This window comes from Schizophyllum commune (genome assembly GCF_000143185.2).
Source record: "Schizophyllum commune H4-8 unplaced genomic scaffold SCHCOscaffold_8, whole genome shotgun sequence".
In the NCBI taxonomy this organism is placed as follows: domain Eukaryota; kingdom Fungi; phylum Basidiomycota; class Agaricomycetes; order Agaricales; family Schizophyllaceae; genus Schizophyllum; species Schizophyllum commune.
The window spans coordinates 2,390,036-2,413,352 of NW_026089545.1; the positions used below are offsets into that span (position 1 = coordinate 2,390,036).

At 57.7% G+C, this 23,317-nt stretch overlaps 9 protein-coding genes across 9 annotated transcripts; 4 read left to right on the forward strand and 5 right to left on the reverse strand.

The window, feature by feature from the left end:
* Positions 1-2,288: 2,288 nt before the first annotated feature.
* SCHCODRAFT_02738539 (uncharacterized protein) lies at positions 2,289-2,906 on the reverse strand (the record flags this gene model as incomplete). Its single annotated transcript, XM_050347159.1, has 1 exon — positions 2,289-2,906. The coding sequence occupies one exon, from the start codon at positions 2,904-2,906 to the stop codon at positions 2,289-2,291; it is 618 nt and encodes a 205-aa protein (XP_050199417.1).
* Positions 2,907-3,144: 238 nt separating this feature from the next.
* SCHCODRAFT_02456435 (uncharacterized protein) lies at positions 3,145-3,825 on the reverse strand (the record flags this gene model as incomplete). Its single annotated transcript, XM_050342578.1, has 1 exon — positions 3,145-3,825. A coding segment is annotated over one exon (681 nt), but the record flags the coding sequence as incomplete, so codon positions are not given.
* A 1,505-nt stretch (positions 3,826-5,330) lies between these two features.
* On the forward strand, positions 5,331-9,527 carry SCHCODRAFT_02690750 (uncharacterized protein; the record flags this gene model as incomplete). The annotated part of the gene is made up of 8 exons (XM_050346828.1): positions 5,331-5,368; positions 5,869-6,013; positions 6,177-6,845; positions 6,901-7,372; positions 7,410-8,520; positions 8,577-8,676; positions 8,731-9,169; positions 9,226-9,527. The coding sequence occupies 8 exons, from the start codon at positions 5,331-5,333 to the stop codon at positions 9,525-9,527; spliced, it is 3,276 nt and encodes a 1,091-aa protein (XP_050199419.1).
* A 57-nt stretch (positions 9,528-9,584) lies between these two features.
* On the reverse strand, positions 9,585-11,337 carry SCHCODRAFT_02750548 (uncharacterized protein; the record flags this gene model as incomplete). Its single annotated transcript, XM_003029898.3, has 2 exons — positions 10,082-11,337; positions 9,585-9,595 (listed from the first exon to the last, which is right to left on the reverse strand). Exons 1-2 carry the CDS (start codon positions 11,250-11,252, stop codon positions 9,585-9,587), a joined length of 1,182 nt encoding a protein of 393 aa, XP_003029944.2. The 5' UTR covers positions 11,253-11,337.
* Positions 11,338-11,579: 242 nt separating this feature from the next.
* Positions 11,580-12,862, reverse strand: SCHCODRAFT_02584553 (uncharacterized protein). Its single transcript, XM_003029897.3, has 2 exons — positions 11,944-12,862; positions 11,580-11,889 (listed from the first exon to the last, which is right to left on the reverse strand). The coding sequence occupies exon 1, from the start codon at positions 12,759-12,761 to the stop codon at positions 11,973-11,975; it is 789 nt and encodes a 262-aa protein (XP_003029943.1). The 5' UTR covers positions 12,762-12,862; the 3' UTR covers positions 11,580-11,889; positions 11,944-11,972.
* A 749-nt stretch (positions 12,863-13,611) lies between these two features.
* On the forward strand, positions 13,612-15,700 carry SCHCODRAFT_02633055 (protein serine/threonine phosphatase 2C). Its single transcript, XM_050345748.1, has 7 exons — positions 13,612-13,633; positions 13,768-14,055; positions 14,104-14,291; positions 14,320-14,464; positions 14,643-14,804; positions 14,852-15,480; positions 15,530-15,700. Exons 2-6 carry the CDS (start codon positions 13,827-13,829, stop codon positions 15,319-15,321), a joined length of 1,194 nt encoding a protein of 397 aa, XP_050199420.1. The 5' UTR covers positions 13,612-13,633; positions 13,768-13,826; the 3' UTR covers positions 15,322-15,480; positions 15,530-15,700.
* Positions 15,256-17,207, reverse strand: SCHCODRAFT_02633058 (uncharacterized protein). The gene is made up of 5 exons (XM_003029896.3): positions 16,843-17,207; positions 16,662-16,790; positions 16,537-16,612; positions 15,536-16,479; positions 15,256-15,486 (listed from the first exon to the last, which is right to left on the reverse strand). Exons 1-5 carry the CDS (start codon positions 17,038-17,040, stop codon positions 15,382-15,384), a joined length of 1,452 nt encoding a protein of 483 aa, XP_003029942.1. The 5' UTR covers positions 17,041-17,207; the 3' UTR covers positions 15,256-15,381.
* A 316-nt stretch (positions 17,208-17,523) lies between these two features.
* On the forward strand, positions 17,524-22,184 carry SCHCODRAFT_02690755 (uncharacterized protein; the record flags this gene model as incomplete). Its single annotated transcript, XM_003030312.3, has 11 exons — positions 17,524-17,604; positions 17,656-18,428; positions 18,480-18,713; positions 18,775-19,213; positions 19,269-19,581; positions 19,640-20,178; positions 20,226-20,581; positions 20,632-20,715; positions 20,788-21,025; positions 21,075-21,463; positions 21,516-22,184. The coding sequence occupies exons 1-11, from the start codon at positions 17,550-17,552 to the stop codon at positions 22,182-22,184; spliced, it is 4,089 nt and encodes a 1,362-aa protein (XP_003030358.2). The 5' UTR covers positions 17,524-17,549.
* Positions 22,185-22,567: 383 nt separating this feature from the next.
* Positions 22,568-23,161, forward strand: SCHCODRAFT_01203031 (uncharacterized protein; the record flags this gene model as incomplete). The annotated part of the gene is made up of 3 exons (XM_050341234.1): positions 22,568-22,828; positions 22,881-23,031; positions 23,094-23,161. The coding sequence occupies 3 exons, from the start codon at positions 22,568-22,570 to the stop codon at positions 23,159-23,161; spliced, it is 480 nt and encodes a 159-aa protein (XP_050199421.1).
* Positions 23,162-23,317: the final 156 nt, after the last annotated feature.

Genomic DNA, 23,317 nt, shown 5'->3' on the forward strand with positions numbered 1-23,317 from the left:
TCGAACGGGCCGGTCGGGGTAGGGGTGATGCATGCGTGGAAGTCATCTTCGTAACGAAAGGTCGGGTTGAAGCCTTCGTGCTCGAGTCGCTGGCGGACGGGTTCTCCGATCTGGCCGGCGTGGCTGCTCGCGGGGGACATGCCGAAGGAGTTAGTGTGCGGGAAGTAGAAGTCGTCGCCGAGGTGAAAGACGCCGAAAGGTTTGTGATGTGGGTTTAGTGGGACCCCGCGATGGAAGGCGGTGAGGTCGATGGGGCTACCCAGGGTGCCGTCTGGTGAGTTGGCGACCCAATCTGGTGGTGCGGAGGCGGAGGTTGACGGCGCGGGAAAGGTCGGTGTGATGGAAGCCGTGATGTGATGTGATGTGATAGGCGGATCGGCGGCGGGCGCGGTGGCGTGATAGCGGAGCGCGCGTGAATTGAGGAGGAAGAGGAAGAAGCGAGTTGGCGCGGTAAGGATGCGAGTTGGCACGAAGATTTGAGGAGGAGGAGGAGGAGGAGGAAGCGAGTTGGCGCGTAAGGATGCGAGTTGGCGCGGTAAAGAAGCGAGTTGGCGCGGTGATTTGAGGAAGAGGAGGAGGAGGAGGAGGAGGAAGCGAGTTGGCGCGAGGAAGCGAGTTGGCGCGGCGAGGCGTGCGGGCGTGGAGGGGCGGGCGTGAAGAATTGTTAGCGGGGTCGTGGCGCGGGAAAGCGGACTAACCTGCGATGTGGGTGACGGTATCCAGGCGGCAGGGGTAGTCTTCCTTCGTAGTCATGTCATTGATGGCCGGCGTGCCCGTGGATTTGTCGCCCTTGGAAAAATTCTGACAGATGCGGTATTTTGGGACACCGGGGGCCGATTCCGTGACGACGACGAGGAGCGCTGAACAGTAGATAGGTCCGCGCGCGATGCGGTTGATGTGTTCCAAGGTGAAAGGGCCAGAAATGCGACCCGCCTCGAGTTCGCCGGCGATCCATTGATTGACGGGGCCAATGTTCTCGTCGACGGAGGCGGAGTTAGGGATGATGACGTTGCGTGTGAGCGGAGGTAGGTTGCCGATAGGGAAGCCGTAGGTAAGGTGTTTGATAAGTAAGGGGTGTTGATCCGAAACATTCATAGTACGTAAAGAGGCGGCGAAAGCGGCAGCGGGGTAAGGGGTAACAATTCTGGAATAAATTTCGTTATCCTCGGGGGAGGAGTTTGCAAGCGGGGGTCGAGCAACGGCAGCGATGGCATCGGAGAAGTCAGTGAAATTGAGGGCGGGACGTGTTGGGCGGCAGTAAGTAGCGGGGGGCGGGGAAGGTATGCTATGCGGGGGGAGGGCGGAGCGGAATTCTGAGGCGATGCAGTCGGAAATGAAGGGAAGCGGGTCCGGGTCGGGTTCTTCGGCTACTGTCGGTGCGGTGTCCGACGTGCCGACAAGCGCGGGAGGCGCGCGTGCCTCAGAGTTTGATGCGGCCGTTGACGCGTCTCTCGCAATCGGGTGAGGCGTCGCAGACGGCGTGAGGCTTGAGGCAGTGAGCGCATATGTGTAGTCGGCGGTTGGTACCCTCTCCGTGGTCGTGGTTCTTGTTGCAGGTACCGGAGTTGAATTTGATGCAGATCTGGACAGAGCGATCGTCGGCCTTGACGAGTGTACCCGGGTGGCCGGGGATGAAGATCGACTTGAGCGGCGTGCCGTCCTTGAATGTCGAGGCATTTGCGTCATCGGATTTGTCGTGGTCGAATGTCGAGTGCGCGTCGGCGCAGGAGTAGCAGGTCTTGCCCTCGTCGTCCCGAAATCGAGGTTCGCGTCGTGGAGGGCTTGCTGGGCGGCGGCTGCGGTCGTAACCGTTGTCGCGCGGGCGATCGGAACCATAGTCGCGTGGGCGGTCAAAGTCGCGGGAGCGGCGTGGCTCAGAGTCGAAGCGGTCGCGGCGGGAATCTTGATCGTAGCGCGAGTGATGGTGATCGGGTTGCGGGCGGTAATCCTGACGCCGCCTATCGTCGCGTCTAGGCTCGTGAACCAGCTCATCAGCCTACGTTTGAAATCCGCTCGTGGCCTCGCGGAGCCGTAGGCCGGCTGGGCAACTTCGTATAGCAAATGCAATCCTGGGGTCCGGGCCCCTGGACAACTCTGAAAGTTGAGACTCTCGCGCGCCGCCAGCGAGCGTGTACTTCGCATTTGCCAGCTCTTTGAAGGGGAGAACGATATCAATCCGATGAAATATGATTAGTACAATCATGTAGTACCGTATTGAGAAAGAATATAGAAGCATCTATAGATGAAATCCATAAAAACGAAATGGGGACGGTACCATAGAGGATAGTTCAGCCCTCGCACAAGCAAAGGACGCTCGCGCGTTGGAGAACTTGGTGGATATGCATACGTCCGTCGGTGCTGATGCTGTAGCAAAGGATCGCGGGGGACAAGGCCTTGCCGACGAAGCAATCCTGCCCACCGAGCTCGCGAAGCGCACATACGTTCGCAAGTTGCATGCTGTCCGGCTGGATTACGCTTCCGAGCTTTGGCATGATTTGTGCGACCTTGTTGGGGGTATGTAGCTGGCTCGGTGTCGTGGCCAACGATGGCGCAGAGAGGGGATTATTCGGGCCGTGTACCGAGAGCGGCGTATTGGGAATGGTGGAGAGAGGGCGACTGGCCTGCGAGATGCTCATCGGTCGTATGTGTGGCGACCGCGATTCTATTGGCGTGTGCAGGAAGGATGTCGGGGGATGATGCGCACGGGGATAAGCCATGAGATGGGTGGTGGCCATCCCAGGCGTATGGATCGCTGCGCCGAGATGCTGACGCGGTGGTGGGAGCGGCGTGCAGGGGTACGACGGTGCAGCGCCTTGTGCGTACGCTTCGCGCCCGAACTGGCTCGCTGCACCGAACCCGTTCCGTGCTGAGACGGGAGTAGGAGTCTGCGAGGTAGGTCTTGTCATTGCGGGCCCATCACAGAGTAGATGCGTGAGGTGAGCGTATGACCGGTCGATATGCTGTCGATCCTGCGGCCTGGGAGTGCCGAAGGCCCATGACTGAGCAGGGGGAGGTTGCGAGGTATGGACGGGGCCGTGACCTTGAGCAATCGGATGGACGCGATCGTGCAGCGAGGAAGACGGTGGCGATGGTACACGATCCACAAGGTGAGGCTATTCGGGAATAAGCAATGGAAGCGCGCAAAGAGCACCGTTCACGCACTTGTCGAGATGGCCCTGCAGCACTGGCGGCAGGCTCCTGATCGCCAGTCTTGCGGCGTTTTCGGGGCTGGATCGCGCCCCGAGCTGGAGGACGCTTCGCCGATGTTTGTGGGGCGGTTCCGGACGCGTTTGACGATGTGTTCTGCTTGAGCGCAGCAAGAGGGGAGCGTCCGCCGTCCCTCCCCCGCGGGATCGTGGAGGGCCCTCTAACCACGGGAGACGCCGCGCTGGGGGTGTTCGTTGAGGAGAGCACATTCTCGCCATATAGAGGAGAAGGAGGGCGATGAAACGGCTGCGCGGGTCCCGAGGTTTCCGTAGGAGGCGGCTGGGTCTTCGCCTTTTTAGGTTTCCGCTGGGTCGCAGTGGCTCGTTTGGCCGGTCGTGCTGGTGCGGGCGGTACATGTGCAGTATCAGTTGTCGAGGTGGTCGGGTTGTCGAGACGTGAGGCGCATGAGAGGGTGTACTCGAGTAGCTCCTGCCCTAGAGCGTCCCAGAAAGGCCAGTCGGATCGGAGCACCTTCTGCACGAACTCTCGCAACCTGCCGGTGTGGCGCTTCAAGCGCGCGATCTTGTCTATAATGTCCTTGGACAGCAAGCAGCTGGCCCCCATCGCGCCATACACAGGATCGGTCCTCGCCTTCTCCTCTCTCCAATCGTCTATCATGTTCCACCACTCTCGCGAGACCTCCTTCTCGTAACCCAGGCGAATCTCAACTTCCCCTCTGCCTGTCTCCTTCCTCGGACGCGCGCGGTCGAGCAGCCACGGACTACAAATGTCGCAGCACGGCCCAGTACCCTTCTCGTCTTTAGAATTGATTAGCATCAACAGCAACAACACCGCAATACGCACTCACCTGGCCTCTCGTTCTCGAAGACGGTCTTCAGGGTCTTGCGCCGGCAATCTGTAGTCTGCACCAGATGGTACAGGCCCTCCGTCGTGTCGTCTTCCGCAATCGGCAGCTGCCTCCACGTCGATGGCGGTAACTCGTCGGTACAGCCGCTCTCGCTGCCGCGATGGACACCGTGTGCACCGGCGTACTCCTTGAGGTCGTCTCCGGACAGCTTCGGCGCTTGAGGCGAGCCTGACGGTATATCATCGCTGTCTGCTCGTGTGGCGATGACCTTGTCGTACGCCGACTTCTCGACAAGTAGTATACCAAAGGCGGCCGGTAAGGCTCGTCCAGCTCGTCCTAGTCGCTGCTTAAGCGCTGACGAACTAGCTGGTAGCTTGTATTGAATCACAAATTCGATGTCGGGTACATTGCAGCCCTACACCTTGTCAGCCCCGACGTCCTGATGCGCAGAAAAGTGACCTTACCATTCCTGCAGCATCTGTACACACGAGAATACGTATTTTGCCATTACGAAAGTCTTCGAGGGCCTGCTCTCGGTACTCCGTTGTAAGGACAGCATTGAAACATCGAATACCATCACGGAGGTGCGCCGGAGCGAGCTCGCGCAGGTGCTGAACGATCTTGTGGCCGGTGTTGATGTTGTCGGCGTAGATCCAGGTTTTCGGGATGTCGTCCAGCGTATTGGCGGCAGGAGGGATGACGAAGTCGAGGTCGTGGTATGAGTCGAGGGTATGATGTATGGGACGTACAATATAAGCGACATTGGGGCGGTCATTGCCAGCGTTGAGCCACAAGTACGGCCGAGCGCTACTTCGGTTGAGTTGCAAGGTGTCGACAACATTTCGTCTGACTCGTCGTGTCAACGTGGCAGAGACGGCGATGATGGGTATGTCGCGCGAGAGGAATGCGCGGATAGCGCCTATGCGTCCATATTCCTTCCGGAAGTCGGCACCCCAGAAAGATACGCAGTGCGCTTCGTCGACAACTACTGAGTATATCTTGCGAGCGAACTTTGGGTTGCGCAAGACCTTGTTGAAGAACGATTGCGACCAGAGCATCTCGGGTGAAAGCAGGACTATACGAAAATCGCCACGAACGATGCGCTGCAAAATAGTTAGCATGAAAGTGTTGAAGTGGAGCAGGAGGACTCACCTTCATTTGTAACTGGCTATCCTCGTCGACGGACGAGTTGAGGGCGGTTGCAGTTACTCCATGCTCGTTTTGAAAGGTGCGGACCTGGGAATGATGAGTCCTTGCACTGTGAAGCCTGTCGGTGGGACGCACCATCTCATTTTGTAACGCTATCAGCGGCGAAATGACCAGCGTTGTTCGGTCTGCATTCTTCTCCAAAACGTACGGCGCGCTCGCCACCACTGTCTTCCCTTGCCCCGTAGCAGCCTGACAGATAGCGTCCTGACCTTCCTCTTGCGCTTGTGCTAGACGGAGTTGGAAAGGACGTGGCTCTTGGCCACACAGGAGCTGGTTCTGCATTCGAGATCGGAGGTCCTCCAGTGCCTGCGACGACATGGGCTCTCGCGGTGCATAAGAGCGTGTCTCGCTTGCGTGGCCGGCATGAAGGCGGCGTCCCTTGGACTTCGTAGTACGGGCGGACGGCCGAGCTCTCTTGGGAGGCATGGTGGCTGGCAGAGCGAGATAAAACGTGCGAACGCGATTTGCTCCCGAACGCGCGATCGTTGTTCGGACAAGTCCTTATTTCGCAGGTTGGAGACCGCCGTCATCAGCTGCAGATGGGTGAGCACAATTTCGAGGACGGGGGACTGGGCTGACCACAATGCAGAGGACGAACCCGAGAGTGGATGCAAGTCAAGCCCGCTGACCTCGCTTGCCACCAGCCCTCCAAACGGCAACATCTCATATCGCGATACGCCCGCTCCGCTGCCTTCCAGCTCTCCCCCACGCACCTCCCCTATTCAATCCGATGTTAGCCCTACCGAGGAAGCTGTACCAACCACATTACCTCTCGACACGCAGACATCCGTACCACATTCGTTTCGCAACGTCGTGCATGCTACACTACCTGAGGAGATGGATGTAAGCCCTCCAACGTCGCGTGAGTCTTCGTGCCTCGACCTGAGAAAGAGATAGAGCACTCATCTGAGCCACAGCAACTCCAATGACAAGAAATCCAAAACCCTCGCAGCCTCTTCCTGCAAGATACGACGAGCGAGCGATGATGGGTGCCGAGGGAAGCGACCCCAGTGTTCCCATCACCTCGCCAGCGAGAAATGCGGAGGACACGGCGCGGAAGCGCAATCAGTATAATCGAGATCGTTATGAGGCAGCTCGCCAGGAGCGCCTTCGTGCAGACTTGGAGGCGGCGGCGGCAGCAAAGGCGGCGGCGGCGGCAGCCCAGGAGGCCGCGAAGGTTGTGGCCATCGATCGTGCACTTGACTTACTCAAAGGGGCAGGGGTGACCCTTGGCGAGTTCATGCAAGACACGCTCGGTGACCGCCACGAGGAGACCTGGCGATATCATCAGTTCTACAAGGACGAGAAAGCGGTCAACAAGGTCATAGCCACAATGGCATCGAAGAAGAATCGAGTCAAAGCCCGCCGCAGAGTCGAGAGCGCAATGCTCGAGGTGATCGCACACGTCGTCGAGCACGGGGCTGCTGCCATCACCAAGAGCGGCGCACTCCGCCCTCCTACAGAAGTCAACGAGGACTTCGTATTAGGCTTCAAGTTCACCAACCTCGTTGAGCTCATAAACCCGGAGTGTCCATCCATTGTGACACTCTTGAGGCACATTGTTCAGACACCGAGGCAGACAGACGAGTGCTCAGAGGCGAAGCTTGAACACAAAGAATTTGTGAGTACTCTCCGCACATGAGGGGTCAGATAATGTACTCACAGACATTCCATAGATCACGTCTATGTACACGGCGCTTCTGCTAGGCGAACGAAGTCAGCACAACTCGTGGTTCCGACACGTTTTCGGACTTTACCTCTACTTGGAGGGCGCATCTCGCCAGCTCATTACGGTCTTGAATCACCTCGGCATTACGGTCAGCTATGTGACCCTCGCAGGAGGCGGAGCCCTACCTGCGCTTCCGGAGACGTCCGCAACGGAGAGGCATGAAGGAGAGAACGAACCTGCGCAGGATGAGGTCGACGATCCCACGCTCGTGGAAGATCATTCCCATCCCCGCGTTCATGAGCAAGGGGCGAGCGGTGGGAAGATGGGCACGCTGCAGAAGCTGTCCCTCGAGATGCGCAAGGTAGCGCGGCGGATGGCGAAGAAGAACAGCTTCATGCTGGTATACGACAACATCAACATGATGTGGCGGGTCGCCGAGCAGATAGTAGGGCGTACCGGTGGGTTGAATGGAAATCCGCGTGCGCTTTCGCTTACTCATGAGCTACCGCGCCGCAGACTCTATGCAAAATGGCACATGCGCGACAGCCCTTCCCCTATTCAACGCAAAGGCGGAAGACCTGCGAACATCGACGTTAGAAAAGCGCTTTGATGACGCGCGGGAGTTGCAGATTGAAGATCTGCTGCTTACCCCGCAATACTATGCGCGGCTTCGCAAGCTCTTCGTCCACTGTGTTATGCGAATCATCGTGCGGCGCGGTGGCCAGGTGCTGCAGGCGAAGTTTGGGAAGAAGCTGAAGCGGACTGAGCCACGGACGAACAGCAGGATCGCGCCACATACCACCAGTGTCCATCCCCTGCCCGCGCGTCCCATCAACGAGAACTCGAAGACCGGCAATGCCGACGTTATTCGGGAGTTCATGGAAGAGCTGGGACAGCCCACCACGGCGACTGAGTTTGCGGACGAAGTACGTCTGGTGGCTGGGGATCAGCTCTCCATGGCGCGCTTGAGGGAGGTGGGCGAAGTGAGAGCCGGGAACGAGGGCGGCGCGTCCAGCCTCCGCCACATCCTGTACACGCCGGGGCTATTCCATTATCGAATCAATGCTACGACCGCGCTACTGCTCGCTTACCTCGGCAAGAAGAATCGCGACATCTCGAACCCCGCCTCCCTGCACGCGCACAACACCATTCTCCGTCGCAAGCCCATCGTCGCCACCTCCCTTCCGTCTTTTCGAACGTCCGAGGACGTGATCAACGAGTCCAAGGATGCCCGCATCCTCGACTGTGCTCTGCGAGTTTCTGGCAAGGCGTCGCTCGCGGAATACGTGGCGGATCCCGACTTGGACTGGGCGACCTTGAAAGGGCATGCAGAGGCGATAGTAGATCGCTATGCGGATGCGAGGGTAGCCGAGCGCCATCGCCGGGAGCGGGAACGGGGGAACGAAGATGCTGGGGATCAGGTTTTCGAAAGCGCCGTCCTATTCCTTCGCGATGCGCTCTTGTTGCAGGAGTTCAAAGACGCCATCAAATCCGGCGACTCTGGTCGTGTCCTCACCGTCCTCGAGAGCTGGGTCTTCAGCTACCGAGGCCTCGGTCGTGTGCAGTACGCGAACGAGGTGCTCATTCTACTTCATAATTACAAGATCGTGTGGCCTAAGAAAATTCGGTGAGTTTGAGGCGGTTTGCGCGATAAGCTGCAGCTGACTGTACCTTTGCTGTTAGGGACATTCTCCTGCAAAATTGGCTCGTCAACACCACAGGCCGACCCAACGGGTTCCTCGAGGTGGATCGCTTGCAAGAGCACCTCAACTACTGGATCAAGGTAAGTGCTCGCTTCTGCCTTTCTCCTCGTAACAGCTAACCTAGCCCCGCGCAGAATTATTTTCAGGCCCACGGAAGCAACGCATCGTGGAATTGGTTGGGTGCTATCTCGCCATGCGTGGTGATCCTACGCTCCCTCTCGAACGAGATCAACAGTACGCTCGGCGCGAGACAGGGCAAGCGCCACGCCACGCCCGATCGCACCAAGGATATCGACGAACTCATGGCCAGCCTCGCGCGACACAAGGTCTACGAGTACTGCCCGGGCCGGCGCTTCGATGCGGACGACACGAGCCAAGTTGACGACGTTATAGCGCTTGGCTTGAACAAGCTTATGAAGGGCGGCGCGACATCACCTTTGGCTCACCACAACGCATCCTTCAAAGCTCTTCAGGCCGCGTACCGCATCCCTCCCCTAGTTGGGACGTCCTCTAGCGCTCGGGAGGCGACATCTCAAGCCGCGGATGAAGAGGCGCCTGCACGCGCGGCTCCTGGTACGTGGCTATCTTCCTCGCGTGCACCTTTTATATCTCATCACTCACTCTGTTAGAAACCGCTCCGGGCTCGTCCTCGCTCGCCGCCGCGATTGATGAGGTGATGGACCGGCCTCACATCGAAGTCCTCAACGACGAAGAGAACCTTTGGGCGGCCATGGAACGCGAAGCTCTTGCCGATTTCGCCGGCGATGAAGAGGATCCCTACGCGCCCGATCTTGATGCCGACTGGGCGCCGGATGAAGACGACGACACCATGTCGAACAAAGATACTGATATTGACGAATCCAGCGAGGATGAAGAGGGTATGGGGTGTGGTGAGGACACGGAGGATGGCGAGGACGAGAATGTCTTCTAGGCCGTGTTCATTATGTTTTCTTGCTTGTAATAAAGCATTCATGCATCTCTGACCGACCTAGTACATGTCTATGTCATACTCAGTACCCACGAAGGCGAAAGGCGCGCTTCGGGCGCGCCACTGAGGCGCCGGGCGCGCGCGTCACTCTCAACTTTCAGAGTTGTCCTGGGGTCCGGACCCCAGGATTGCGTCCCCTCTACGGAGTTGCCCAGTCCGCTCGCGAGCTCGCGGTCCGTTTTCAAATATCCCCCCTCCTTTGCCAATTCCCCCCAACCGAGCCGAACCACTCACGGACCGCAGCCGCGAGCGGGAACAACTGGCAAGCGAGTCTACGTCGCGTCGGTCGGAGAAACGGCGGCGGCGGTCGTCGAAGTCGCGTGTATTGCTCGAAGATGCGTAATGAGTGTGAGTAGGAGGGGCGGTATAGGTAGCGGAGCGGTTGAATTGCGGGGGAGGTACGTAATAGGTGCGAGGGTTAGCAGATTCTGCCATATCGAGCGGGCGATAGGCTTCGCTGATGGCGGCTTCGAATGCGGACTTATCAAAGGCGATACCTTCTTTTATGATGCGGTTGAGAAACATGCGCTCGATGGGGCGCCAAACGTGGAAGCGTTCTTCGCGTTCGCGAAGTGACCGGTTGAACTCGATGTGGGGCCTCAGGTGGTGGGCGATAGTCGTCTCGTTGCCCACGGCTTCTTCCGGGGGGCTAACAATGATATATGCGCGGAGTCGATTCAATGACGCCTCGTCGAATTGGGCCAGGTTCAGGTCGGCTTCGTCCGGCAGGCGGAGCGCGAGTTTGGTGGCCGGGATGTCGATCAAGGTGGCGTCTTTTGTGGCGTGCTGCGTGTGCGTGCGGGTCTTGATATTAGTCTGATCGGCGAGGAGGCGGAGCGTCTTGTTGAGGAAAAACGTGTCGTCGAGGGGAACTTTGCAGGCGAGTTGCGAGATGATGATGTCGGGGATGGGAACAGTGTCGACGTCGGTGACCTGGGCTTGCGGGGTGGACTTGAAGATCATCGGGGCGATCTTGATCGGCACGGGTTTGAGCTTGCGGGCGTCCTTCTCCGCGGCTTCTATTGCCGCCTTAGCCTCGTCCGCTTGCTTCGCGAGAGCCTTGCGCTTCTTGAGGGCTGCCTGGAGGAAGTCGGGGTAGTTCGGCCATTCGCGGGCGATCGTGCCGTAGGCGTCCTCGGCGAGGTCGTCGATCTCCTCCTCCGTGTACGCGAAAAGCGGCCAGAGTGGAGCGCCGACGTCGGTGAGACCAATATTGGCGCGGGTGATCGGATCTTGATATAGAAGCGTTTGGCGGATACTGGCCGCGTTGTGGGCCTCGGAGGCTCGATTGTCGTTATGGCGCAATTTGATTGGCATCAGCGATGGATTAGCGGGGGGCACGCGCATCCAGGCGTCGTAGTCGAAGTCTTGCGGGATGGGCAGCGCGAGACCTGAGACCTGGAAGGCGGGTGGTTGGTAGCCTCCGCCTCCGCCCCTGGCTGGGTGCGGGGGCGCGTTGCTGCCGCCCGGGGGCGCATTAGGCGCCGCTGTGCCGCCGCTGCCGGTAGGCTGCTGCGGGGTGCCTGGCGCGAGGCCTCCGCTGATGGGCTGCGGAGCGGAGGAGTGCGGGGCGCCTCCCGCGACGCTGCCGGTCGTGCCTTGGGTGCCGGAGGTGGGTATATGCGCACCGTTTCCGGTCGGAATGAGTCCTGAGTTCGAATTGACCATTGTGGAGGTGAGAACGGTATGTCGTGAGACGGAGAGGGCGAGAAAAGTCGAGGGCAGCGAGGGGGCGAACGTCGGTCGGTGGGCGCGTGTTCGAAGAAGCTCGCGCTGTGACGCCCCGTGACAGCAACATACGCATTGGCTGCACGTGGCGTCGCCGACCGGCGTTTGCCCGTCCGCTCCTTAGCTTGCCTATCACCGCGCTAGCTACTCGTGCCTCGTGCTAGCGCGGCTCACAGCAGGCAACGAGCTCCATACTTCGTTCGACACGGTCACGAGGTCTGGTCCAGACTCGGGGTGGCGCGCAAACTGGTGAAGCCCGCGTGTGTGGCTAGAAGGACTGCTAGAGTCGCAGAATGATACATTCCGATGTAGAGGATATGAGGGTACGAAGTATAGGCTAGTGTGCTTAATAGTCTGCAATGCGTCAATGAGCCACAGGCGCGTGCCTCGGATGTCGTGAAGGTAGTGGCCCTTAAGGGCATAGGTCCAGAGTAGAGTGTATACAGTGCATAGTAGAAGCCCGATCCCGAGTCCTGAGGTATTCGTCGAAGGAGGAGCATCTCACAGGCCGCCGCAACATGGTTAAAGCCTGCATACCCCGACATTTTTGCGGTGAGAGCGCGCACGTAAACATGCACTGTGTCTCTTCATGAGCTTCGGGAGAGATAACGAAGGGAAGCCACACACATACCTTCGACCCCGCATACGCCTTCCCCACATTTAGCTGAGCCAAAAATCGCTGCTGACGGCCGTTAGAGTGACCTTCGGAGGGACGTTCTCTTTCCCAGCAGCAATCTTCGCGGCCCGCGCTGCTTGCTTTGCCTTTCGCGTCTCCCGAACCTCATCAAGGGCTTCTCGGACCTCCTTGACGTTCTCGCGTATACGCGCCACGTCCTCTTCGACATCGTTGTCGACGTCCTCGAGCAGGGTGAGCAGAGCGATGATCTCCTTCGGGGTAGCGTAGAGATAGGTGGGAGGCGCAGGTCTCTTCTTAGATCGCCGAGAACCAGATGACGGGGTCGAGCGGCGGAGGGCAGGCACCTGCAGAGAGAGGCTATGGCGTGCGAGTGAGGAGGAGTTGGATGATAGAGGGGCAGTGACGCTATCAGAAGAGCCGGAGAGGGGCACGGCAGGCAGCGCCTTCGCGTCCACGTCTGTGACGAGGAGCTCTGGGACAGCTAACGGCATCGTATGAGGAGAGCGCTTTCTGGCGGCGAGCGGGGAGGGTGCGCCAACATGCGAATATAGGACTTCCCCAGACCAGGAAGTGGGGTATTGCTGAGCACTTGACGTCGAGAGTGGGTGGGCGGGCGTGGAAGCCAGGAAGCGGATAGAGCTTCGTGCTCGAGAAGTTAATGAGTCCTTTCGCGCCAACTGAGCTTCGGCGTCTTCCCCTAGCAGCGCCTGTAGTTCGCGTAGAAATGGAGTCTGAGTAGGCGTGTCGGCCAGCAGTGGCGAGAACGTAAAGTCTAGCGAGAGGAAGGGTGTAGACGGAGCTGTGGCGGCCATGAGTGCGATGATCTTGCGTGATGCTGCCCTAGGCGTCGCACAGAAAAAGAGCGGGTTGCCGAGAAGTAGGATATGGGCGCGGGGGACAGAGTTCAGAGCTGGGCCGGCGGGAGAAGAATGGCATTGATGGCGGAAGCAAAATACGCGTGTGCGCCGGGAGTTGCCGCGCCAGGCAAGGATGGCCAAATAACCATATCGGGTAGACAAGACGGTTGATTGCGTCCTTGATTGCCTGCCGAGCTGGACGGCACAGACCCGCATCTCGCCCAACGCCTCAGTATCCCACAAGCACCAATCATGCGCTCCCTGCGCGGCAGCCTATCAGACGGGACCGGAGTGTCTTCTGCGCTTTTTGCCGCGGTGGCCAAGGACGTCCGCTCGCCGAAGTACTTCGGCCCTCCACCTGTCCGCGACCGTCGTGCAGCTCTGGCTCGAACTCTCAGTCCTCTACCAATTCGTCTTTTTCTGGCTATTTGGCGGCGTCGCTCGTGATATACGCTGCGGTTACGTATTTTCTTTCCTTCGTCCGCCCCAATCGACCTCCTTCCTCCTCTGTCGATCGCTCGGCCCGCCTTCATTCCCTCACCCCGGGTCAGACTTGCGTGGGAGGACCCGCAGCATCGCGCTAGTCACTGAACAGCGTAGCCTTTTATTGGCGGTGCGTACCCTCTGCCTGCGCTCTTCGCACAAGCTCCGTGATGAGTCGTGGGCTTGTTGGCGCGTACCTTTTGCGACCGCGTGCAGATTAGCTAACAGGTCAATTGAAGGAACTTCTTCTCGCTCAGTACTACCAATGCCTGCCGAATGTCAACATGCAAGTATTACGCAAGGACGTAGATCTGCGCGATTAGGTTTCGGCGTCGAAGCAAACGGTTGGTGGATGGGACTTCGGCAGTATCTTGTCCTTGCTCCTTTTTAACACTCCCTTGTTCACACTCCTTTGACCTTTCTCTTCCCTTCTCTCGCCCTTCCAAACCGCTGCTCATGCTCGTCTCCCTCCCGGCAGCCAGCTCCACCGAAAATGTTCATGCCCTGGAGGAAGTACAGGACTTCGACACCACCGACATGGGCGATCCAGAGGGTGGCACCTTCACATATCGAATTCTTCCCGAACCCATCCTGTCCCGCGAGCTAGCTCGCATGGCTCACGCTACCACCCTACCAAGCACCCACACAGACCACGTTACCTTCCAGCCCTGTTCGCCGCTCGAGCATGAGAACGAGGATCGACTGGTGGCAGAAGAGTGGGATATACCTGGTTACGGCTCGTGGATCTTCAACGCTGTCCTCGATGGTACGCAGCCGCTGCCCTCAGCCCTTCAGGACGCTGACTAGGGTGCAGGGCACGTCAACAGCTTCACCGTCGACTATGTCACTCAAAATCTCCCGCGAATACTCCGTCGCGACTTGGGCAGTGCGCTGGCAGCGCTGAGGAATGACGCAGGGCCGGACGCGCCGTATGACGGCGTAGTGCCACGCGTGCTGCAGAAGACTATTGTCTACGTAGACGAACAAATTTACTACGACCTCGTCGATGCACTCCCCCTCAACTGGGGAGACCGCCTCGCCAGAGACCCTCGTCAATCACTTCGCCGCCGACACCGAAGCCTACCAGCGCGCCGCTCGCTGCCTCGGCGGCTGTACCGTCGTCCTCTCCCTCACCGACCCTGCCCGCCGCCTCGCCTGGGTAGCCGCTCTCGGAGGTAAGGCCTGCCGCGTTTACTAAACGAAGCAATACACTCACGCACGCAGGTACGTCTCTGTGATCCCGCCCGCGACGTATGTCCATTAAGCACCCGCATTTCGCCCCAGATAGCCATGCAGGTACGGTGCTCTGTCTTACGCGTCGCTCAGATCGATATTCTCACACGTCCTGCGCAGCCGTCGTCCGCCGCTCGAGATCCACGATGACTGGCACGCACGTGAACAAACTACATAACGCTCGCTCTGAGGAGGAGGTCGCGTATGTTCGCTCCTTACATCCTACGGAGCTGTCCGTCATCTCGGACGAGCGCGTCCTGGGGTATCTGGAGCCCACGAGAGGTGCGAGACTACTTCTAGCTCGTGGTCGATGCTTCACGAGTCCTCAGGCTTCGGCGACATGTGGCTAAAGCGCCCAAAGCTCGCCGCCCTTCTGATGAGCGTCAACCAGGAGTGGCTGTCCACCTCGAGTTTAGCGGAATACGGCGTACAGGTCCTCCACCCCCCGTACATCCTGAACACGCCCGACGTACATACGATACGACTAGACGAGCCCAATGTCGACGAGTACTTCCTCATCCTCGCATCGGATGGCCTCGGAGACTGCGACACTTACGTCGAACTAGAACCGCTAAATCTAGCCGTCGCATGGGCCAACGTCCTGCACGCGGAGCTCGCGAAAGAGCCGACGACGGAGATCAACTTCGCGCTTAGCTTGCTGCGCGCCGCACTCGGCGGTAGCGACGAGCGCCTGGTCTCGCGGAACATGACCGTCGAGATGGACGACCGGTGGATGGACGACACGACTATCATTGTACAACGTATCCAGAATCAGAGTCGGAGCAGACAGTATAAGTAGATATAAACCAACATGCGCGGCACGGGCAGAGAACCTACTACACTTACGACCTACACATGACTATGTAACTGAGTAACTGACATTCCTGAACTTCGTCACGGTCTGCATGTTGCAAAGGGGGCACACATCGCAGAAGAGCTGCGCCATCGGCCAGGAAATGCCGGCCTGTAAGGTGTGTTAGCAACGTCTGCATTCGTCGGTGCGACAGACTCACAAATCCTAGTCGCTGCACTTCCATGAGCATGAGCGTCGTCGATCCATGCCCGCGATGCGCGTACGCCAAGATATCGTAGATCTGTTCCTTCACAGGCAAGCGTTGGAAGACGGACAGCCAATCCAAGCCCTCCAGATCCATCGGCGGCAGCGCCCTATACATCGCCGTGCCCGTCTGTCCATCAACATGACACTGATAGATCAAGCGCAAGCGCTCCAATAGCTTCGGCGACCTCTGGAAGTGGTCCTCCCGCGGGATCAATAGCAACCCCGCGCGGTCAGAGCCTGACATGACATGATGGAACTGCACCCATTCGCGCACGGATTCGGGCAGGTCGTGCAGCCTGTTCTCCGCGAGGCAGTCCGCCGTGTCCGCGTACTCCTCCTGCCCCAGACAGACCGTGCTGCGCTGCTCCTCTATGACATGCCCCAAAAACCGGTTCAGGGACTCGGTGAACGTGATACGGTCCGGGAGCTCAACGGATGGTATATGCGCGAGGCCGGCGATGATGACCTCGGGGAGCGCAACGAACGCGGGATTCATCCATGGATGGATGTGCGCGCCGGGGATGACGGGACGAGGAACGGAGGACGGGATGTACGTGTAGTTATGGCGCTTGAGGCCGGTGACGGTGTTGTGCGCGACGCCGCGCACTTTCGGCGGCGCAGTGGTGTGACCAGTGGGCGCGTCGCGATAGTGAGAGGAGTATCGACCAGACGTCACTGGGGCGGGCTGTGGTGTTTTTGCGGGCACAGGAGCCGAAGGTTTGGGCTGAGGCGCAGGTGGGTATGGCGTCCTCGAGGTAGATGGCGTCAATATTGTCTTTTCCTCCGTCTCAGGATCGTCCTCGCCGCTGGCGTCCAAGTCGTCTGATCGTACACTGACTGTGCTGATTGGCGCGCTTTGGCCGGCTTCAGTCCCCGGCGGTGGATTTTTGCGCCCACCTGTTGGCTATAAACTTGTGGTCCGCAGAATAACACAAGGAACTGAGTGGTACGTACGCTTCCTGCCAGAGATATACTGGCATTCGATACCACTGTCTACGCATTGGTCGCAGGCAGGGAGAGTTCGATCACACTAGCGGGATGTGATGAGACGGAGACGAATATGTGACGTGACAACTTACCCTGATGTTCTCCCGCTTGCATGTCACGCATCGGGTGACACCTTTGTGCGCGTGGGGCGGTATCGGGGTGTAAACACACGGGTTCCTTGCAAATACACAGGTGCCACACCCAGGAAGAGTCCTATCACACTAAGCAAGACATGAATCAACACCAGCTCGGACGGTTGCAGCAAAGACGCACCCTTGTGTTGTTCTTTTTGCACATGTCGCATCGAACAAGTGACTTGACCACGTTCCCGTTCTGAGTAGTTAATTGGGGAAAATTATAATGACCATTCGTGGCCGCAGGAGGTACTTGAGGTGGTGGTTGTATTGGTTGCTGAGGATGCACGCCTGCAGGCGCCGACAGGACCGCGGGACCCGTAGGTTCAGGCTCCATATCGTGTTGGTGACACTGGTGGCGCGGCTATCCAGATAGTCGGACCCAAGGAAGCGTGGAGGCGAGCTACACCAGAAGAAGACCGCGGATATACAGTCAGCGATGGGTGCCTTTCCAGTTCGCCAAGGAGAGGATACAAGGAGCTGAAGGGGGTGATGGACGTTGAGAATAGGTCTGTGTTTACTTCTATTTGTGTTACATTGTGCTGATCCCATTGAGCCGGCTGCGGGAAATCCGATGGTTGTCAATTGCATACACTGCTATCCAGGTCGTTTCTACCAAGCACTACCACGCCGAGTAGCTCACCTGAGTTCTGCGGTAGCCCTTGTATGTACTGGCGTTTCCTCTCAGAATACACCAGGAAAGTTCTGGCAGTAAGCAACGCGTTCCTGCACAGAAGTAACGTCCCGGGCCGGCGAACCCGCCGCACATGCGTCTGCGATCAAGATCAGTCAGCGCGTGAGAACGCTAAGTCCCGTTCTTGCCTTGACCACCATATACCTTCGAAGATGGAGTCGTCCCCTGCAAGTGTTCCCGGTGCTGATCTACTACGTCGCAACAAAGGTTCATATACCATGATCTCGCATGCACTTTCAATAAAATAATCGATCATAGGCTTTATCTCCGCCGAGAATGGTCATTTTCTCTGCAGTGCCGGGTGTCCGAACAAGAAGCCAATGCCACTGAGTAAGGCCTTGGAACACGATGAGGCGAAGCGGCATATCGAGAACGTCCGCCGGATGGCACGGCTCTTGCGGATGGGCGATAACAATGCGGAAGCTGTGAGAGGCGACGATTCTCAGTCACCTGCAAGCTCCCCGCCTCGCGTCGCTCATCCCGTCTTTACCACGATACCTCCTTTCGAAACGCTGCAAGGACCACAACTACCTCACGATAACCCTCTGTCTATCTACGATGATTATGATGGTGTATGGCTGCCTTCCGCTGGCCCTCGCCAACCCGAAGATGCTCACGACGTAGAATCGCTCTTCGAGGGTATGCCTGGCCTCCACGAAATCTCGGATTCGTCAGATTCCGAGTCTGACATAGACTCCGCGAGTGAAGGCGAGTCGGAAGCGGACGAAGAAGAGGCGGTGACGGAAGGGAAGTGGGGTCCGTCGTGGCGCGAGAGTCCGCGGACGCCTACTCCAGAGCATCATCGTGAAGCCCCGAGCACACCTCTGCCTCGACAGATGCGTGGCGTCAGGCGTCCGCCGTCGCCTCCGTCATCCTCGCCCGATATGCGGGCCACTCGTCCTGACCCGGCGGATCTGTCCAGTGACGAAGAAGGTGCAAACACCGAGCGACACCGTTACGTGGAACCTCAGACTGCCGGGCAGTCACGCCTTTTCCACCCCGAGAATTGGTGGCCTTGGGACGACAAGGAGGTGAGTATTCTGGTTTCGCTTGGTAGACCAACTTTAACAACTATGATTTAGGCTGCACTTGGTGCTCAGATGAGCGGTTTTCCGCGCTCGGTATTCTCGGAACAGGACATGAAGACGGCGCTTTGGCTTGCGGAGCAGTGCGGCGCCCCAATTTCGATGACTTTGCGGCAGATCAAGCTACGAAGGGACAAGATTGTGAAGGACTTTGCGCCCGGTGTCGACGACTGTGATGGCTCGCTTGGAAATCCTTATTCCATGCTGAGCATTGCAGATATCCTTGCTGATGTGAGTTGTACGTGTTTTGCGCGATGGGCTAGGCGAGCTCACTATTCGTAAAATGCGACAGGAATGGGCCAATCCACATGTACGCCCCCATGTGTCTGTGCTGAGCGAGGACGCAGGAGAGCGTCTTACCAGTGCATGCAATGCTGATAAGTGGTACAAAGATGTGGATGCTGTTCTGTCTGGACCTATGGTCTGCAGCAAAGATGGGCAGCATTACTACGTTCTCGAACCTGCTCTCATGCAGCTAAGCCGTCCATCGCCTGACTCAGTGCAGCCAGAGGTTGCCGAGGCTGTTGTTCTACCTGCACGGTGGTACACTCGAAACGGCGATGTTTGGGCACGCGCTAAGCGCCTAGCATGGGTCGCAGGCGAACCGTCTCTCCTTGTTGACGAGAGGGAGGACTGCGTAGATATTCCCCTGACTTCGTTCCTTGCCTCTTATCCTCGCCTCAAGTCTACACATCATTTCTACGGGATCCCCGACCCAAGTATCATCGGTGGTGAGTGCTCAACGCTGCTCTCTTGCTGCCATTGTCTGATGTGCATCTCGTGCAGGCACGATTCGCAGGTCGCCTGATTCCGAGAATTCTCAGCCAGTATCCATCGACCGGACTGCCGCTTTCCAAGCGCCCCATCCGCTGCGCGTCAAGGCGCGCGGAAAACAGATCTTCTCGGTCCCGATCTGGGTCTACTGTGATGATATGTCAGGGAACACGTCCAAGAAATGGAACAAACATAATTCAATCCTTTTCACTCTCGCTGGACTTCCCCCTCGACTCGCGCACTTGCTGTACAATATACATTTCCTGTCGACGTCTAATCTCGCTGCACCGCTTGAGATGTTTGAGCGCCTTGTAAAGTCTGTCCAGTACGTCTTCTTATCGCTTGCTTGTATCTATGATAGATACTGACTTCATTTGTTCTAGGGAAATTCGGGAACAGGGCGGCGTAGAGGTGTATGATTGTCACCTGAAGACTGTCGTTCTGCTGCTTCCGTGGGTTCTAGGCATGGCTGGCGACAATCCGATGCAAAGCGAGTTTGCGTCGCACATCGGGCTCACTGGCAAGTGCTTCTGTCGAGTCTGCAATGTTCGAGGTGCAGATAGCAAGGCACGGCCGGGTGGTGATGAAGGGGAGCGCGAACGTGTCGCGGAGTTCATGTTTGGGGATAGCAAGCCGCTGAGGACGAAGGCAGAGACACTGGATGTGCTTGGCGAGCAGTTGGCAGCGGTCTTAGATGGCGCACCCACACGAGCGGGCACGATTCAGACCGAGACTGGCGTGAAGGACAAGTTCTTCACCCATTTCTTCGACCTTCTAGCAGAGGAGTGCGCGCGCGTCAAGGATTCGCATAAGGATAGCTCGAAAACACCGCAGGAAAAGAGCGCCGAAGTCATCGCGGCGATCCGCGTGCTTCGTGACAGCTTGCCTGAGGATATATTCAGTCCGTGTTTGCGCCTGGAAGGTGAGTCGCTCTTCATCATCTCATCGACTGCTACTCATCCACCATAGAGTTCGATCCCGCCGTCGACACGCCTGTCGAGATCCTACATGTAGTCCTCCTTGGCTTCGTCAAATACTTTTGGCGCGATGCGGTATCGCGACTCACGCGCGAACAGAAGAGCATTGTGCGAGCTCGGATAGACAGCTTTGACCCCACTGGTCTGGGTATCCCCCACCCACGCGGTCAGACTCTGGTTCAATGGGCAGGATCACTGACGGGCCGCGACTTTCGCGTAATTTTGCAAATGGCGCCCACAATTCTTCAGGGCCTGCTACCCCCCGAAGTGTACGAAGCATGGCTTGCGCTTGGGCGCCTCGCCCCTCTAGCTTTTCAGGCAAGCATCAAGAACAAGAGCGATTATTTCGTATGCGCCTGTTTTGTAGCATCGCGACCACCTCACTGAAGCCTCTTCAGCGCCTTCTTGAAGAGGCTGTATACGATTTTCTTGCCTGCAGCGCGCTCTGGACTACTCAGTGGTTCAACAAGCCCAAGTTCCACGTACTTTTGCATCTTGTTGAGCATGTTTGACGCTTCGGCCCCGCCATCCTCTTCGCCACCGAATCATTCGAGTCCTACAACTTTGTCATTCGCCTGCGAAGCATACACTCCCCAAGGCACGCTCCTAGCACCGATATCGCGCGATCCTTTGCAAACATGCATATGATACGCCACTTCGCGAGTTCGGGCTTTGTGAAAGGCGCAGACGGAACTTGGAAGACTGCTGGCTCGGAGATCACGAAACTCGTTGATAATCCCTTGTACGCCAAGCTTGTCGGACTCGCTGATGTCTTGTATCCTCAGGTTGCAGGTGAGTAGATGAGGCTCATGCAATACACTCGCTCATTCAGGTCGACTAGGTGCTGTTAGTATCGACCGGAAACGGTCCCCAACAACGTGGTTCGAGACCTCAAGCGCGCGGTCCTTACCATCACCTCCCTCTGAAATTCAAAACCCCATCTCGGACGCTATCCGATACTGCCGCAAAGTCGTGCTCGCTAATAAGGATGAGGCGATCACAGGCGGGTTCGTTCTTTACCAAAGTTCGATCAGCGTCCTCGCCCCTCGCATCGGCAGAGTCTGTGAGATCCTCGCCACCCCACAGCAGGTACTTGGGCTGCTTATCCAGCCATATGTTGTTGGCCAGGAGATTCTACCATATCGCATGCCTCGCGTGTCGATACAGACTCAGGACAGCCCAGATGGATCCAATCCCATTATCGCAGCTGCAGAATGGTGCGCCGTCGCGGTATGCATCTATCTCGCATCTACATATATAAGTCGATGCTTACTTCTTCTAGAACTGCCTCGCCTCCATCCACACCTTCCACAACTGCGCTGCAAATCGCTGCGAAGTTACACGCACACGCCTTACGAAGAAAGAGCGCCGGCTGATGCAAGACAAAGTCGACAAAGTCCTTCACTCCCAAAACCCCGATGACCGCGTACTGAATCTGGCACAACTACGCAGCGCCGAAGCGCTGCATGCCTTCCGCTCGGCTACCCGCTACCCCAGTGCGGCGAAAGCGCGAGACGAGCTTGTCCGAGAAGCTGTCGAGCATAGGCAGCAAGTTGATGCGGAAAAGGCTAAGAAAGCGGGCGAGAAGGGTAGTGTGGGAGGCAGCAAGGGGAAAAACAAGCGCTCAGCGCCTGCTCAGTCGGGAAAATCGCGCAATGCAAAGCGTGCGCGTACGAGTGCTGCCGCCGCCGCTTCTGCCAATTCCCACCAGATGCCCGACAACATGCAGATCGCGTCCCCAGCAGCATCTCCCGCGTATGCGATCACAAATTACGGCTATTTACCCCCCAGCTCAATGCTCCCACCTTCGCTTCCCTCCACACCCTCTCTTTCCATGGTGGCGGCACGTCGCGCGGCGCAGAATCTACCAGCACACCTTCAGTTCAACCACAGCTGTGATGGTACATCTGACGTGGGCGGGTACAGATGGCCGGCACCTCCTGATTACTAGATGCGGAATGGAGGATTGCGGGTCGGTCTGTGCATACGAACGGACAAGAATCGTGCCCGAGGTGAAGGAAGACCTGCTTATCTATAGATGACATGTAGATGTTTGTGGTTTATGCGAGTTCCGACGTGGTCCTGGAAGTACATTGTATCTACAGTATTCTCTGCCTGTACCTCATGAACTGTCTGATATACGGAGGCTCCTGAGCATGGTCAGCTCGACTTGCATGTGGTCGTGGGAAAGTATGGCACGTGATGCCCCAGCTGCGCCTTCGTTGCCCTCCTCACTCTCACTCCATCTGCCCCTTCCGACCACCTTCGTCTCTCCTTTTGTTGTTATATCTGCTGCTCCGAGCCGACTCGCCTCCTCTACCCTTCCCTCTCAACATGCCCAGCCAAACCAATGCAGAGAACAGGGACCTTCGTTACGCACCATATCCCGGCGGCAACCGCAACTTTTCGCGTGCGCAGACGTCCTCTGGCCCATCGCTTCCCAACTACACGAATACGGAGTACAACTCAGTGCAGAGCATCGACACCATAATGCACTCGACATTCCAGGATGAGCTCTGCGCCCGCGTAGGCTTGGCGGGTGTTGACCTTGGGCTCTCGCCCGAGATAGTCGAGCATGCGCAGCTGCTGAGTAAGGTGAGCACCGCTTCAACAATTCACGACTATGCGAAGTCTAACACTGCTTAAGGTTCCACTGACTGCTGAGGGCAAAGTCTGCCTTGTCGGGGGCGAGTTTGTCGCCATCGACGCTCGTATCGCGCAACTCACCACCGATGTTGAGGAGATCAAGAGGAGCATCTTGAACATCGAGGCCCTCGTCCGCGCCAACTGGGTCGTTAGTACGCCACTTCACGTGCGTACGCTGCTCAGTCGATCGTTACGTTTATTGACCTTCCTGTAGATCGCTCTCTCCCAAGTCGTATCATATCATGCCAGCAAGCCGACTCATTCTATCAACAGGATCCTTAAGTCGAGTGTGGTGTGTACACACACTGCACTCGTCGGCATGAACTGACATCCTTCCAGAAATACGTGCTCAAACATGCTGCCGAGTACGAGCTCGAGACTACAGGGCCAATGGTTGCAGCCGGACTCGAGCTACACATCGCCAGCGAGCTGCTTAAC

Bases quoted from the DNA above. Each gene is read 5' to 3' on its own strand.
- SCHCODRAFT_02584553 (XM_003029897.3), bottom strand. From the start codon at position 12,761: ATGGCCGCCACAGCTCCGTCTACACCCTTCCTCTCGCTAGACTTTACG.
- SCHCODRAFT_02633055 (XM_050345748.1), top strand. From the start codon at position 13,827: ATGGGCGATCCAGAGGGTGGCACCTTCACATATCGAATTCTTCCCGAA. The intron at 14,465-14,642 runs GTAAGGCCTGCC...CGTCCTGCGCAG, and splicing joins CTGGGTAGCCGCTCTCGGAG to CCGTCGTCCGCCGCTCGAGA. The intron at 14,805-14,851 runs GTGCGAGACTAC...ACGAGTCCTCAG, and splicing joins GTATCTGGAGCCCACGAGAG to GCTTCGGCGACATGTGGCTA.
- SCHCODRAFT_02633058 (XM_003029896.3), bottom strand. From the start codon at position 17,040: ATGGAGCCTGAACCTACGGGTCCCGCGGTCCTGTCGGCGCCTGCAGGC. The intron at 16,791-16,842 runs GTGCGTCTTTGC...TGTCTTGCTTAG, and splicing joins GCAAAAAGAACAACACAAGG to TGTGATAGGACTCTTCCTGG. The intron at 16,613-16,661 runs GTAAGTTGTCAC...ACATCCCGCTAG, and splicing joins GCAAGCGGGAGAACATCAGG to TGTGATCGAACTCTCCCTGC.